At 46.5% G+C, this 15,005-nt stretch overlaps 1 protein-coding gene across 1 annotated transcript in view; it reads right to left on the reverse strand.

The window, feature by feature from the left end:
• Positions 1–313: 313 nt before the first annotated feature.
• MAN2C1 (mannosidase alpha class 2C member 1) overlaps positions 314–15,005 on the reverse strand; it is a 34,052-nt gene continuing 19,360 nt past the window's right edge. Inside the window, exons 16-26 of the mRNA XM_083630190.1 lie at positions 14,186–14,356; positions 13,771–13,853; positions 12,043–12,137; positions 11,854–11,958; positions 8,941–9,097; positions 4,888–5,031; positions 4,134–4,243; positions 3,368–3,447; positions 3,113–3,258; positions 1,795–1,898; positions 314–797 (exon numbers count right to left, since the gene is read on the reverse strand). Coding sequence (XP_083486316.1) covers positions 668–797; positions 1,795–1,898; positions 3,113–3,258; positions 3,368–3,447; positions 4,134–4,243; positions 4,888–5,031; positions 8,941–9,097; positions 11,854–11,958; positions 12,043–12,137; positions 13,771–13,853; positions 14,186–14,356 — 1,325 coding nt within the window. The 3' untranslated portion in view covers positions 314–667. The remainder of the gene's footprint in view (positions 798–1,794; positions 1,899–3,112; positions 3,259–3,367; positions 3,448–4,133; positions 4,244–4,887; positions 5,032–8,940; positions 9,098–11,853; positions 11,959–12,042; positions 12,138–13,770; positions 13,854–14,185; positions 14,357–15,005) is intronic.

The raw sequence follows: 15,005 nt of genomic DNA on the forward strand, positions 1-15,005 counted from the left end.
GGTAGATCATCTCAGGAAATAGAAGTTCACTGGTTAAAGTAGGCCACTAGTGCCATCCCAACCCGCCATTTTGCATTGGCGGCATCGCACAGCAGCTGCTTTGCACTTGCCACAGGTTGGCAGGCCTTAGTGCTCTAGTTAAAAGAAATAAGAAGAATGGCGTGGATGTGCTTGCTTCGGCAGCAGATATACTAAAATTGGAAGGATACAGAGAAGATTAGCATGGCCCCTAAAGGAGTGGCAGGTGAAGATGATGGACTTTGCTGAATCGGCCAAACTGACCTGCAGGATCTGAGACCAGGACGATCAGAAATTCCAAAGAGACTGGAGTAAATTTATTTATGATAATTGTAAAAAATTGAAGACACTAGCAGGATTGAAGTAAATCCTACAATGTAGACATATAGTAGATTGCACAATTGGATTTGATATGGGATACCGGTTGAAGGGAGGGAGGGAATTTGTAAGCTCGGCAGAGCAAAAAGGGTTTTTATGTTGATCAATGTATTGCTGAAAGCTGTTTAAAGGAAAATAATTTTTAAAAAAATTTAAAGAAGAAGAAGAAGAATGGTGCAGATCTTTCAAGTCCACCTGTGTCTGCCACAGCTTCAGGCCTTTGCCCAGCAGGAAGCCAAGGAGCCAGTATGCAAATTTGTGCTCCAGAAGTTCAGCTGCTGCCTGGTTGTTTCAAAGTCAGCAGGACAGTTTGTATTTGGAAAGGTGTAAAGGAGAGGCGCAGACCACGCTCCTCCAGTGGCAGGCACTTGCTTGGATCAGGCCGCTCTAGGAGGTCGCACCTAAGAAAGGAGAAGAGTGAAACTCTTTGAGCACAGTCCGGACAACCCATTCACTGGGCACTCATCCTGATTCGGGAGGCGAGATGAGATCGGCTACTCACTACGCATCCGTTCAGATTTGTTTGCAGGGAGGTTAGACAGCATTGTGACCAACAAGTATTATCTCACACTTTCCAGAACACTTCCCCTCTGCTTTCTTTATTACAGTGGTATCTTGGGTTACAGACACTTCAGGTTACAGACTCCGCTAACCCAGAAATAGTACCTCGAGTTAAGAACTTTGCTTTAGGATGAGAACAGAAATCGCGTGGCGGTGGCAGCAGGAGGCCCCATTAGCTAAAGTGGTACCTCAGGTTAAGAACAGTTTCAGGTTAAGAACAGACCTCCAGAATGAATTAAGTTCTTAACCCGAGGTACCACTGTATAAAAAAATCCAAATTTGGGGGGGAAGTGCATTTATTTGTCAGGGGTGCTGTCAGGGAGAGAGCAAAAGCCAGAGGGATTCCAGAGAGCGTCCAGGGATCGGGAGAAGCAGCCCATCTTCTGGGGAAGAGAATCAGCGTAGCACCAGTGGAGAAGGGGGGCAGATGGGGGAAGCGGGGAGGCGGTCTCATGACTCCTTGCCTGGGACCAGCGGGGAGAATAGGGGTCCTCCGTTGCCCACGCCCTCCTTGCGCAGAAGGCTTTCGCACAGAGAAAGTAGGAGGAGACTAGGAGTCAAAGAGCTTCTTTGCTGGAAGAAGTTTAAGAAACTCCCACTGACGGATTCTGCCAGCGATTGAGACAGCCACGGGTGAGTGGCTGTCCGGACAGAAAAGGTTCACTCAGGCAACCCGGCCAGGTGTTTGCACCGGCTTACGCACGAGCAACCCCTAGAACCATTACAGGTGCCAAATAAACTTTAACGGAATGCCAGGATGTGATTGAACTCCACCTGAAAACAGCAGCAGCCTGGAAGCACCTCAACCACTTGTGGTGTTTACATCTACACACTTACATGACAGCCTCTTGGACTGGGAGACACGTCTGGAGCCAGGTGACCACAGTACTGCCGTGTGACTCATACAGCCTGATCACCAGCCCGCCTGGCACGTCCTCAGCCTGAAAGGAGGGAAGGAAACAGACAAGCGTCCCATAATCAGCACATAGACAGCACAGTGCTCTTCTCCAGCTCTGTGCAACCACTCCTCTCTCCTTGTGGCCCATTGGTTATGGCTGACCATTTACTGTATTTGTATCCCACCTTCCTTCCATCACAAAAGCCAAGGGCAAGGGTGGCAAAGGGCATGGGCAGGGTGGCACCGCTCGGAGAAATTCCCAAGGGCCAGAGAGATTTTTTTTCTTTGTTGTTGTTTTTCTTCTTTCTTTTTTTATTGGTTTTCACATATTACATGACAATACAGATGTACCAAAGCTAACACCATTTCCTCCCCACCCCCCATCCATTTACATTTCTATTTCCTCAATCCACCATATTATTCTTTTCTCCTTCCTCCCACTTCCCTCCGCCCCCACTCGATTTCCTCCACATTATACAATTTACAACAATCTTCTACAATCTTCTCAAATCATCTATATATTCTTATCATCTTTCCTTACTAATTTTTCTTCCATCCAGTACTTCACATTTTAATCTAGGCATATTAGCGTATCTTTTTTCCCCAGCAATATTTCATCAAAACATTTCCACTCCTTTTTAAATTTTTGATTCGACTGATTTCTTATTACAGCAGTTAATTTTGCCAAAATTAAATATTCATTTTGCTTACAAACCCATTCCTCCTTTGTGGGTATAGTTTGTGACTTCCAGCTAGCAGCAATCACTATTCTAGCAACTGTACTTGCATATGGAAAAATTCTCCCCCCTCCCCCGGTGGTCTCTCTTCATCTATCAATCCAAGGAGATATGGCTCTGGTTTCTTATTGATATTTTCAACTCCAAGGGCTAGAGAGATTTGAAGGGCCACATTTTGCTCTCAGGCCTGTGGCTCCCCACCCCTGGCATACTGCAACGGAGGGCACCTGGGCAGTGCCCAGCTCTGCCTACCATCTCATGTTGTGAATCCAGCAGGACTCTTCATCATTAGAAGAGTCCTGCTGGATTAGGCCAAGGTCCCATCTAGGGCTCAATCCAGTAAACAGGGAAACCAGTAAACAGGACCCAAGCACAAGAATTCTCCCTCCTCTTGTTTCCAGCAGCCGGTATACAGAAGCACTGCTGCCTGTGATCGTGGTTAGAGCTGAGCTTCCCTTGTGACTAGTAGCCATCGAGAGAAGTCACTTTGTGACTTCTCATCCTCTCTTGGGCCCCGTACCTGCTTTATTGTTTCCAGGACAACAGCTGGGGATTGCACAGAGAAGGCGCTCCAAGCTGGGTGTTGCCCTGAGACGCAAGGCACCTCGTGAAGAGGGAAATTCAAGTTGTATGCCTGACGGATCACCTCCGCCTCCTGGAATGAACCTGTTCAGAAGACAGCACTTTGCCATCAGAGGCAAGAAAAGGACACTCATCCCACCACAACTGTTGAGTTGCTTCAAAAAGCTCTGCTTTTATTCTCAGGCTTTCTTACCTACATGAGGCATCACCGCATATGTAAACTGATGGCTCCCAATATCTGCCGTGGCGTCAGGTGACTTTGGTGCTCTTAACCTACATGCAGATGAAAATGATATATTACTATACAAGAAGGTAAGAATTGGCCTGCTGGATCAAGCCAATTGCCCGTCTAGTCCAACACCCTGTTCCCACAGTGGCCAACCAGATGCACCGAAAGGAAATCGACAAGTAGGATTTGAACACAAGAGCTCTCTCCCCTCCTGTGGTTTCCAGCAACTGATATTCAGAAGCTTTTGCTGAACATGGAGAGAGTGTATCCATTGAGGCTAGCAGCCATCGATTGCCCTCTCCTTCGTGAGTTTATCTAATTCTCTTTTTTCCCCCAGAAAAAATTACTTTTAACTGGGTGTTCTAAACAAGTACCAGAGGAATAATAAATGATACTGTCCAATCCTCTTTTAAAGCCATCTAAGTTCCATGGTTTAACTCTGTGCTGCCTGACTAAGTTCTTTCTTTTTATCTGTTCTGAGCTTTGCACGGGACACTTGTGTTATTGACTGTGCAGTTCCATCAACATGGCCATTCCCAGACTCACTTCTGTTACTCCATTCCTGCTGTAGCCAAACAGGCAAACATTAGATGTGCGCTGAGCCAAGACACACAAGGCATCTGCAAGCTCCCTTCTAAAGCGCCAGGAAAACACAGCAAAATTCTGGAATACCAAAGACCTCAAGCCATCCCGCCAGAAATCTTTTCCTGCCTGCCTGCCAAAAACTCACAGGGAAAGACTCATCACGTTGCCCCGGACGGAGCAGCCATATTTGGAGTCGTTCAGCAGGGCCACCCCAAAGCCATGCTCAGACAGGTCCATCCACTTGTGGCTCCACACCTTGGAAAAAGAATAACAAAGCAAATGATCATAATCCAGGGCAGTTATAAGTGGACTTCAGGCTTGCAGGGTCTCCTGTGTTTTTAAAACTAGAATTCCTAAGGTATATTAACCAGAACCATGTTGTTGTTGTTTTTTAAAGCACTGGGGAGGGTGGACATACATACACATACTTAAGGAACAAGGTGCCTCTGAGCATATGCTCAGGCCAGGGATTGTGTTTTCAGTGCCAGGCCTGAGTTCACAGTCCTTTCGCCCAGTTCAAGGGTCTTCCAAAGCCCTGAACAACTTAGGTCCAGGTAACTCAGGGATTGCCTGAACCCTTCTTATCCCAGTTTGATCATTGAGCTCACCTACAAGAGCGTCGTTGGTCGTTCTCTGCAGGGTTCATTTGGCAACAGCAGGAGACAGAGCCTTTGGTGCCATTGGCCTGGTCCTGTAGAACTCTTTGCCATGAGAGATTTAGCAGGTGCCTCCTGTGCCAACTTTGAAACACCTGCTGAAAACTTCTGAATTTATGGAACCAAGGGGGCAGTGGCCCAGAAAACTTTGGGAACCACCGGTGTAGACAGCTGAAAAACAGAGGGCTTGACAGCTACCCAGCAATACCTAACTTGGCCAGGAGTCTGTGGGCAGATTCTCACCTCAAACCGAGCCCAGTCCCAAGAGGTGTTCCAGTGCGTTGGCCTCTGAAGGTGGCCAAACTGTATCTCATATGTGGCATTGGGGCTCCGGACCTTGGCAGGGAAATCCACCTTGAGGAACTTATGAGCCTCATTCCAGTCCACCTGTGGATCCAGCAAGAAGTGTAGTGTATCAGAGGAGAAAAGGTGCCTTGTTCTCCGCCCTGCCCCCAATCTCAAAGTTATTTATTTACTTACTTACTTACTGTATTTTTCGCTCTATAGGACGCACCGGACCATAGGAGGGGGAGAACAGGGGGGAAAAAATTCTCCCCCTCTCTGCTCAGCACCCCTTCAGCGAAGCAGCAGGAGAAACAGAGGCCCTTCCATTTCTCCTCCCGCTTCACTGAAGGGGCACTGCGCAGAGAGGGAAAACTGTGCAGCGCCTCTCCAGAGAAGCGAAGCCTGGAGAGCAAGAGGGATCGGTGTGCACCAACCCTTCTCGCTCTCCAGGCTTCAGGCGGCTATCTGCAAGCCTTCGGAGCGCAGCGGGAACTCCCGCTGCGCTCCGGGGGCTTCAGCGAAAGCACCGCGGAGCCTCCAGGGCGCGGGGGGAGTTCTCCCTCTGCGCTTCGGAGGCTTCGTGTTGCTATCGCTGAAGCCAAAGAGCCTGCATTCGCTCCATAGGACGCAGACACATTTCCCCTTAATTTTTGGAGGGGGAAAAGTGCGTCCTATAGAGCGAAAAATACAGTACTTACTTACTTACATATAAAACACATACATTCTCCAAGTTTATTTGGAGGCTCCCCTGCTCTAGGAACTTCCAGGTCACCAGGAAGTGTCATAACATCTACACAACCTACTAAAGCTGATGAGTCCTCCTTTTTCCAGGCCTGTCCCAAACAGCAAAGGAAAGTGAAACCAGATTAGGGTAGAGTTTGTGGGGGTCAGGTGGGATTGCTATGAGGAATTCTGAAAATATGGAGCAAGCCATTGTGTCCGCAGTGAAAGCATTGCGTTGACTGGGTCCGAGTCATTGACAAGAATTTCTGATTAAATCCCACAAGCCGCTGCATCTCTGCCCATCTTCTCTACTGTCCATTTTCTACGCCTAAAGCATTCTAAAACACAGACTGGCACCAGGCACCCTGAGCCATAAAGATAGAAGGTAGCTTTGATGTAGCTTTTGTTAATCTTTAGATAGATCTTAAGGGCCAGGAACAGAGTTTACATGGAGATGGTAAATGCGTCTTTCTTTCCTATGAGTTTATGACCTCTGGGGGTACTAAATGCATTTCTCCTTGGTTCCTGTTTATTTAGCTTAACCACGTATGCATGCTCAAGCAGGAAATAGTTTCTTTGTAGTTAAAAGGATTTCTTCTGATCTGACTTTGTCCCATGTGGGGTTTTTTGAAATGCTCAGAGGAAATCTGATTGGTTCTTACGAACACTGTGTAAAAGGTTCTTTTGTGAATAAAACGACCTGGGCCAAGGGGTGGACAGATTATTATTGGCCCTTCCTCCCAAAGTCTTGCTGGTCAAGCCTTGTGTGTATTCTGTTAATCAGAGTCCAATCCTTCCTTGCTTTTGGAACGCAACAGAGTTCACTGAAATGAGATTGGGGTGGGGTAAGCGAAGTCCCTACTGATGCAATGTTCAAAAGGCATGTCATAGAGCCAATTAAAAATTTGGCTTTGTAATTTGGAATTTATGTGATGTGATTTAATTTGATGTGATTGCCTTTCTTTTCTTAATCACATAATCATTACAGCTTTTAACCCCTTAATTTCTGAATCAACATCATTCTAGCCTTCAATAATTTTGCAATGTTTCTTAAGATAGTCCTTAAATTTCTTCCAATCTTCTTCCGCCGTCTCTTTTCCCTGGTCTCGAATTCTGCTGGTCATTTCTGCCAGTCCCATATAGTCTATCACTTTCATCTGCCATTCTTCCACGGTGGGTAGATCTTGTGTCTTCCAATACTTTGCGATGAGTATTCTTGCTGCTGTTGTAGCATACATAAAAAATGTTCTGTCCTTCTTTGGCACCAATTGGCCAACCATACCCAGGAGAAATATAGAAATTAGGGAAAGGATTTGCTGAATTGACTTAATTAGAGAATGGAATACAGAAAGGGGAGGTACGAGGAGGTCGGGAAAGTAAGTTTTATGAATATAAGGGACGGAAATTATACTTGTTTTGTATGTGTTCTGTTTGGATTGTATGTATTTTTATTGTTTTTGTTTTTGTTTTTATTGTTCTGTTTTTTCTGTTTTATATAAATTCCTAAACCTTAATAAATATGTTATAAAAAAAAATTTGATGTGATTGGTCAGTTAATAAAAATTATTTAAAAAAACAAAAACAAAAGGCGTGTCACAGAGCCAAGCACACTAACACTAAAATGCAGTAAATTTTTTGTCTCACGAACCTAAGAGGAGCTTCGCTGCTGGATCAGTCCAGCATCCTGTTCTCACAGGGACCAAGCAGAAACCCCAATGGGAAACTGGCAAGTAGGATTTGTGCCCAAGTAGGATTCTCCGCTCCTATAATTTCCAGCAACACCTTCCAGAAGCGTTGCTGCTTCCCACAGTGGCTGGTAGCCTTTGATAGCCCTCTCCTCCAAGAAGCTGTCTTGTTGTTGTTTAGTCATTTAGTCGTGTCCGCCTCTTCATGACCCCCTGGACCAGAGCACGCCAGGCACTCCTGTCTTCCACTGCCTCCTGCAATTTGGCCAAACTCGTGCTAGTAGCTTCGAGAACACTATCCAACCATCTCGTCCTCTGTCGTCCCCTTCTCCTTGTGCCCTCCATCTTTCCCAACATCAGGGTCTTTTCCAGGGAGTCTTCTCTTCTCATGAGGTGGCCAAAGTACTGGAGCCTCAGCTTCAGGATCTGTCCTTCCAGTGAGCACTCAGGGCTGATTTCCTTCAGAATGGATAGGTTTGATCTTCTTGCAGTCCATGGGACTCTCAAGAGTCTCCTCCAGCACCATAATTCAAAAGCATCAATTCTTTGACGATCAGCCTTCTTTATGGTCCAGCTCTCACTTCCATACATCACTACTGGGAAAACCACAGCTTTAACTATACGGACCTTTGTTGGCAAGGTGGTTGTTATGAGAGGAAAAAACTTTTCTCTATGCACTTTCTCCCTCCCAGGCATAATTTTTTAAAACTTCTATCATGGTGCCTCTTGTTCACCTTTTCTCTAAACTAAAAAGTCCCAAAACGCTGCAATCTTTCATAGGTTAAGGTTATAAAACCTTTGGATTTTGCACAGCAGGCCTCGTTTACAGTATTTTTTTAATCAGAAATATCAAGCATTTGAATCAACAGATTAAACGTTGCATAATAAAGGCTTGATAGTGCACCTACTTATAGCTGCTGGAATGAGAATAGCACAGTTCTGGAAAAAATTAGACTGGACCCATCTAAAGTGTGGGATATTGCCTTGCTGGAAAACGTAGTAAGCTGAGAGTCTTTAGGGGCCAAAGAAAAAGGACGATTTCATACTTATTTGGTCTGACTTCATTTCACTTGTAAGTAACACAGCTGTCAACGTTTCCCTTTTTTTAAGGGAAATTCCCTGATTCTGAATATGATTCCTCACAAGAAAAGGGAAAAGTTGACAGCTATGGTAAGCAAGGACCTCCCTTGGCCTACAAACAAATATGGCTTATACACTGACTCAGCACATTTAATCATTTTCCTTGGTATAACAGGGTCCATGTTTTGTAACCTTGTCTTCTTTAACTATGATGCCTATGCTATAGATAGCTCCACTTGCTACCTTCCACACATTCACATACCTGTGGTTTATTTATTTTGGTTTTATTTTATGTCTGTATTTGTTTGACAGTGGTCAGTAATGGTATATGGACTATGTATATTGTCACCAGACCCTGTTTGCTAACACTGTATTTTGCATAACCTTGTACGATCTTTTCTTGAAATGTAATTTTAAAAATATTTAATTTAAGGGGAAAAAAACAGATTTACAAAACATACACAGGTGTGGGTGTATTTAGGAGGGGAAAGAGCTTCCAGAGAAGATTACAAGCATATCGAACCTGAGTCTGGAAGCGGACGTGAGGGCATGCTGCGTCCAGAATGACCTCTTGGGTAAGGACGCTCTTCTCGCTGATCCGAAGGGAGAAGGTCACACTGCCCCGCAGTCCCCCTGGCTGGATGATTTCCAAGGGTTTAAGGAGACGTGCAATGGTCTTCCTGAAAGGGATATTTACAAGGAAATCATTGGCTCAGAGTTCCAGGCCAGGGCTCAGCAAACTTACTGCACCTCGGGCCGGTGTCTCCAGCGCCGATTGCGCGGCGGACCGGAGGGTGGGGGAGCGCGTGCCCATACGCGTGTGCACACGCTATTTCCGGCGCACTTCCGGGTCGGAGGAGCACTGGAAATAGCTTGTACGCATGTGCGCGGGCCTCCTCCGACCCGAATGTGCACCGGAAATAACACTTGCGCGTGCGCACAACCAATTTCCGGTGCTCCTCCGACCCGGAAGTGGGCAGCCGCGCAGCGCAGCACTGGTAAGAGTGGGCAGCGGCAGTTGCTGCGGGCCAGATAAACGAGTCCCTCGGGCCTTATCCGGCCCACGGGCCTTACTTTGGGGACCCCTGTTCTAGGCCGTAAGGGACGAATATCCAAAGAGCCCTGCTGGATCAAGCCAATGGCCCGTCTAGTCCAGCCCGTCTAGTGCCAACCAAATGCCCAAAATGGGAATCCCACAAGCAGAAACCGATCACAAGAGCAGCCCTCTCCCCTCTTGTGGTTTCCAGGAAATGGTACTCAGGAGCATCACTGCCTCCAACGGTGGCTGTGGGAAGATTTATTCTGAGTAGAAGATGGTGCTTCTCCTCGCAAGAGGGAGCACAAAAAGCCCGATACCCATGGGGAGCTGCCTCTGCTGACTACTGTAGCGTAGACAGCCCATTGTTGAATAGTTTGTTTAAATGTTAGGGTTCATTATTGTTCCACAGGGTGTGTACCCATTTAAAAGCCAGGGTGCATATCCTGACCTAGTTTTTACAGCTGCGTAGCAGTGTAGCATAGGGACGCGGGTGGCGCTGTGGGTTAAACCACAGAGCCTAGGACTTGCCAATCAGAAGGTCGGCGGTTCGAATCCCCACGACGGGGTGAGCTCCCGTTGCTCGGTCCCTGCTCCTGCCAACCTAGCAGTTCGAAAGCACGTCAAAGTGCAAGTAGATAAATAGTTACCGCTCCGGCGGGAAGGTAAATGGCGTTTCCGTGCGCTGCTCTGGTTTGCCAGAAGCGGCTTAGTCATGCTGGCCACATGACCCGGAAGCTGTACGCCGGCTCCCTTGGCCAATAAAGCGAGATGGGCGCCGCAACCCCAGAGTCAGCCATGACTGGACCTAATGGTCAGGGTTCCCTTTACCTTTACCAGTGCAGCAGGTGCTGATAAGTCACTGTAATTAGTTGTGTCAGCAATTGTGAATGGCATATAATGTGCAGTATGCACCTTACTCTCCCCTGGTGGATGGATGGGTGATGATTATAGACACTATGTAAGAGGTATGTTAGAGGAGTTTTGTTATTAAACCATGCAAAGATATTTTTGCGTCTCTTCAGTATTTCCCTCTGTTTGGTCTACTCTGCACGCACTCTGTGGCATGTTTCAAATGCCCAATACCCATATGTGAAGAGATGTAAACAAGTATGTGTGAAAGGATACGGTCAGGACAATCTGCTTGCTCAGACTGTATTAAGGAGGTGTCAAGAATGTTTGTGCAGGAAAAACTCAGCCTTGGGCTAGTTTGACAGAAAGCAGGCGCCGTGTTCCTGTTGGTGAATCAGGCATCCAGCTTTGACCACGCAGGCGTACTTTCCCACTGAGAACGTGGCTTCACTTCCACACATGTGCAAAGCTAAGGTGAAGGAATGTCTCTGTGTAAGCCTGTGTGATTTATAGGTTTGGGACTCCACTTTTGTGGGCTCCCCAGAGGCCGCTATTGTGACCAGATAAAGCCATCTTAAGCATCACAATGGTGTGTTTACTGAAGAAATCCACCACACTACCTAGAAAAGCCAAAAGGTTTCAGATAGCAGATTAGATTTCATTCCGTTCCATGCCTGCCCGCCTGGTCCCATCAAATAAAGTTCCCTTACACAGAGGCAGACATTTCTCCACCTAGATCAGTACTGCACTGGCTGGCAGCAGTTCTCCAAGGTCTCAGGCAGTTCCCTCCATCATCACCTTCTAACCGGAGGTTCTGGCAACTACCTTCTAACCGGAGGTTCTGGCAACTAACCCTGCAAAGCAGGCTCCCTACTGCACTGAGCTGTGGCTGCTCCTTTATTTGCTCCATTAGTGAATTAGACATTCCATTTCCCTTTGTTTTCAGTCTGTTGGCCATCACTTTCATTGGTTCCCTCCATGCCACTCACACTAAGAGGTAAGTCTGTACTGCGCCCTCCTCCTTAGTCCTTTTTTCCTTCCCTCTGCAAAGGAAGAATGGCTGTGCCTAAATATTCTTCAAGAGAAATGAGTATGTAACAGAGAGAGGAGAACAGAAGTGAGAAGGGTTTCAAAATGCAATAACATTCTTTACAGTGGTAAACATTGCTTACCCTGAGATACATAGATTTGAGTTTTGAGCTATGCTGAAAACATGCAGTGTTCTCAAACAAGGAAATGTGCTATTTCTTTTTATATAAGCCCTTGCTTTTGCTTACTTGTTGTATGGCCATTTCTCCCTACATGCTTGTGATACACCTGGATATTTTTTAACAACACCTGGAAGCGCTCCAGTGGTTTAAACTAAATTGTGCCATTGATGCGAAGCGTGTGTGATTCTCTCTGACCGATTTGCAATTCCAGCTCTGTCTCAAGAGAGACCGAATGGATGCCGTAACCTTTGCTGTGAAGAGCTCTTCAGCATCCTTTCATTACATACAAGAAATCTCAAGCTGCAGCGTTGTGCCAAAATGATGACAGGCAACCTACCTGGTCTCCAGGTGATAGTCCATAACGTCCCAGGCATCCCAATACAATGGAACGTCGTCAAATATCACAAACTGGTTAGCGCAGCAACCTTCGGGAACTGACTCTCTAAGGAGAAAAGCACACCCTCGGAAGAGTCAAGGAATTGCATGGCTTGATCTGAGAAAAAATAAAGTTCAGATCTCAAAGTACCTCTCTGGCTGCATTAAGCAAAGCGATGTCACACGCCCCAGAGTATCCAGACAGACCCGGACAAGACCATTCTTCATGATGACAGAGCCATCCACCTGCAGAGGAAGTTTTAAGAACTAAATAAATGAAAAGGATTATATATAAATGAAAAGTAACTATATCCATGTTACGATATAGTTCCGTTCCTCCTTAAAAGGGAACAGGCATGACTGTTGTGTGTCACATGCCTGTTTACTTCCAGCACAGTCTGCTGGGAACTTCCGTTTTGTATATTGCTTTTGCTATTGCTGTTTTGCTGGAGACGAAGCAGACATGTTTTTTCCTTTGTTCCTGAACTATGCTGAATAAATGCTGTAAATAATGCTTACACATGTCTCTGTCCGCCATTTCCATTGTGGAGATTTATTCACTCTGCTAATTAGCGTGCTTGGTAGCTGCAGAAGGCTACTGAGGCTCGAGTCACTGATTGATTGATTGATGCTGTTCTGTGACCTGGAGATCGCCCAGCTGCCGGCTGGTGGCTGGAGCCAGCTGGGGGCCTGCCGGATGCCCCCGTCTCCCTGGCAGCATCCCAACAGTCACACCCTGATGCCTAAGAATAAGGGGAAACACAGGCTGCCTGGATTCACCCATCAGCTAGAGAAAGAGGGGTTCTAGGTCCCATCAGCCCCAGTGGTCAAGTGTGATGGAAGTTGTAGTACAGAACACCTAGGGAGGCAACGGGATCTCCATTCCCAAGTCATGGAATTTTCTTCACTTTCATGTACAGTGGTACCTCGCAAGACGAATGCCTCGTAAGACGAAAAACTCACAAGACGAAAGAGTTTTTCGTTTTTTGAGTTGCTTCGCAAGACGAATTTCCCTATGGGCTTGCTTCGCAAGACGAAAACGTCTTGCAAGTTTGTTTCCTTTTTGATTTTCAATGCATTCCTATGGGAATCCGTGCTTCGCAAGACGAAAAATTCGCAAGGCGAAAAAACTCACAGAACGAATTAATTTCGTCTTGCGAGGTACCACTGTAACTTGCTCTATGGAGGGGCCATCTTTCCACATGCCTCCTTGTTCTGAAACTATATGAAACCATACTTCATCAAATTTGTCTTTTTGAATGAATCCACCTAGAGACAGTTTACGGGATTTTTCTTCCAGCAAGGCTACCTGCCAAACCCTTGTGTACCAGTAGGCCAAATTGACTAGCTCAAACGTTTCCCAAAACATTGCTCCAGACGTCCTTGCTGCCATCAAAAGGTAACAAAAGAATTCCTTATTTTTTCTTTATCAGCTTCAGAAAAGAATTCTGAAGCACCAGATATGAAGGAGGGACGAGTTTGAAGAGAAATATCTTTGAACGCCGTGGCCCAGAATTCTGCAACCTTGAGGCAGTCCCACCACATGTGCCCTCAGGTGCCCACCATTTGGTAGGCCCTCGGTGTTAAGTTGTGGGCGAACATAGCAGACGACACAGCGATTTCTCCAGAGCAGCTCTTTACTTGTAAGCTGGACAGAACTGAACAGCAAACAGCTCAGCCGGCCTGCTTTTATAGGCAGCCGGCTGTCAACATTGTAGCAACAACAACCCAGGGTTTCCCGCCTAAAATAACTGACGTGGACCTGAGTGAAAACTATCTACAGTATCCCCCTGCTGGCCCAGGGTGAGAACTTCAATACATAACACCCGGCATATATTATTAACTCCGGTTTCCTGGCAAAAGCCACAGAGAAGCTCACCTCTTTGGTCACTGTCACGGGATATGGAGGAGGTAAGGAATCTTGAACAACACAGTAGCCCATGCTGGGAACTGTCACCAAGGCTAAAGAGGTACAAAGGAGACAGGTTAACTTTGAAGCAGCCAAAAGACAGGTGCATTTGCTAAGGTCGAGTCCTTCTACAATCCTCTGCACTGTATCTCACTCCCACCTGGGGACACAATGCATACTGAAATTAATGGACGTGACTAAAATAGGTGCATTACTTCCAGTTTTAGCATTTCTTCTTGTGAATGCAACAATTCCCTTCGCTAAAGAATATTGCAAGGACTCTGTAAGGATTAGAAGCACTTTACAAACTACAATGAGAAGGACTTGCTATAAAGTAATCTATCTGTGAATCAAAAAGCTTTTAGGCCTGAAGCACTGTTGGCACCTAAGGTCTTGGATCCTCCTGGTCCAGCTTTGGAGATGACTTCAGTTCGTTTCCACGGCAACGTGTTGACCACAAGGATGCTCCCGTTAGTCTCTTGACTGCTCGACAAAAGGCCTCCAAACAGAGACTGCACAGCGTCTTTCAGAAGTTGAGATCCAGCACTGCAAATTTCTGGGGGGAAAGGATTTCCATTAAGGTGACTTGCCCATCCAGTGAGCTAAGGCGGTAGCACATATTTTAAAAGGGGCAAGTGGGACCTGCAACAAAATGTTGCCGTGCGGATGGTTCCTTTCCACAGCTAGAACCTGCCCTCTTCCTGGTTACTCTATTCTGAGTCACCTTCTGTGCTGGTGTCACACACCCCAACTGCCAGTTAGCGTTCCTTGGGTTGCTTTGGGTGCCTGCCCTCCAAGATAAAATAAAGTACAGTGGTACCTTGGGTTAAGAACTTAATTCATTCCAGAGGCCCGTTCTTAACCTGAAACTGTTCTTAACCTGAGGTACCACTTTAGCAAATGGGGCCTCCTGCTGCCGCTGCGCAATTTCTGTTCTCATCCTGAAGCAAAGTTCTTAACCCGAGGTACTATTTCTGGGTTAGCAGAGTCTGTAACCTGAGGTACCACTGTACTTCTTCACACAGTGCATAGTTAAACTATGGAACTCCCTCCCACAGGAGGCAGTGATGGCCACAAACTAAGATGACTTTAAAAAAGGACTGGACAAATTCATGGAGGAGGAAAGGCCTATCGATGGCTGTGAGCCATGAAGGCTCTGCTCTGCCTCCACAGAATCCCAGTTGCTGGAAAGCACAGACGAGGAC

This window comes from Podarcis filfolensis, assembly GCF_964270895.1.
Source record: "Podarcis filfolensis genome assembly, chromosome: 9".
Lineage (NCBI taxonomy): Eukaryota > Metazoa > Chordata > Lepidosauria > Squamata > Lacertidae > Podarcis > Podarcis filfolensis.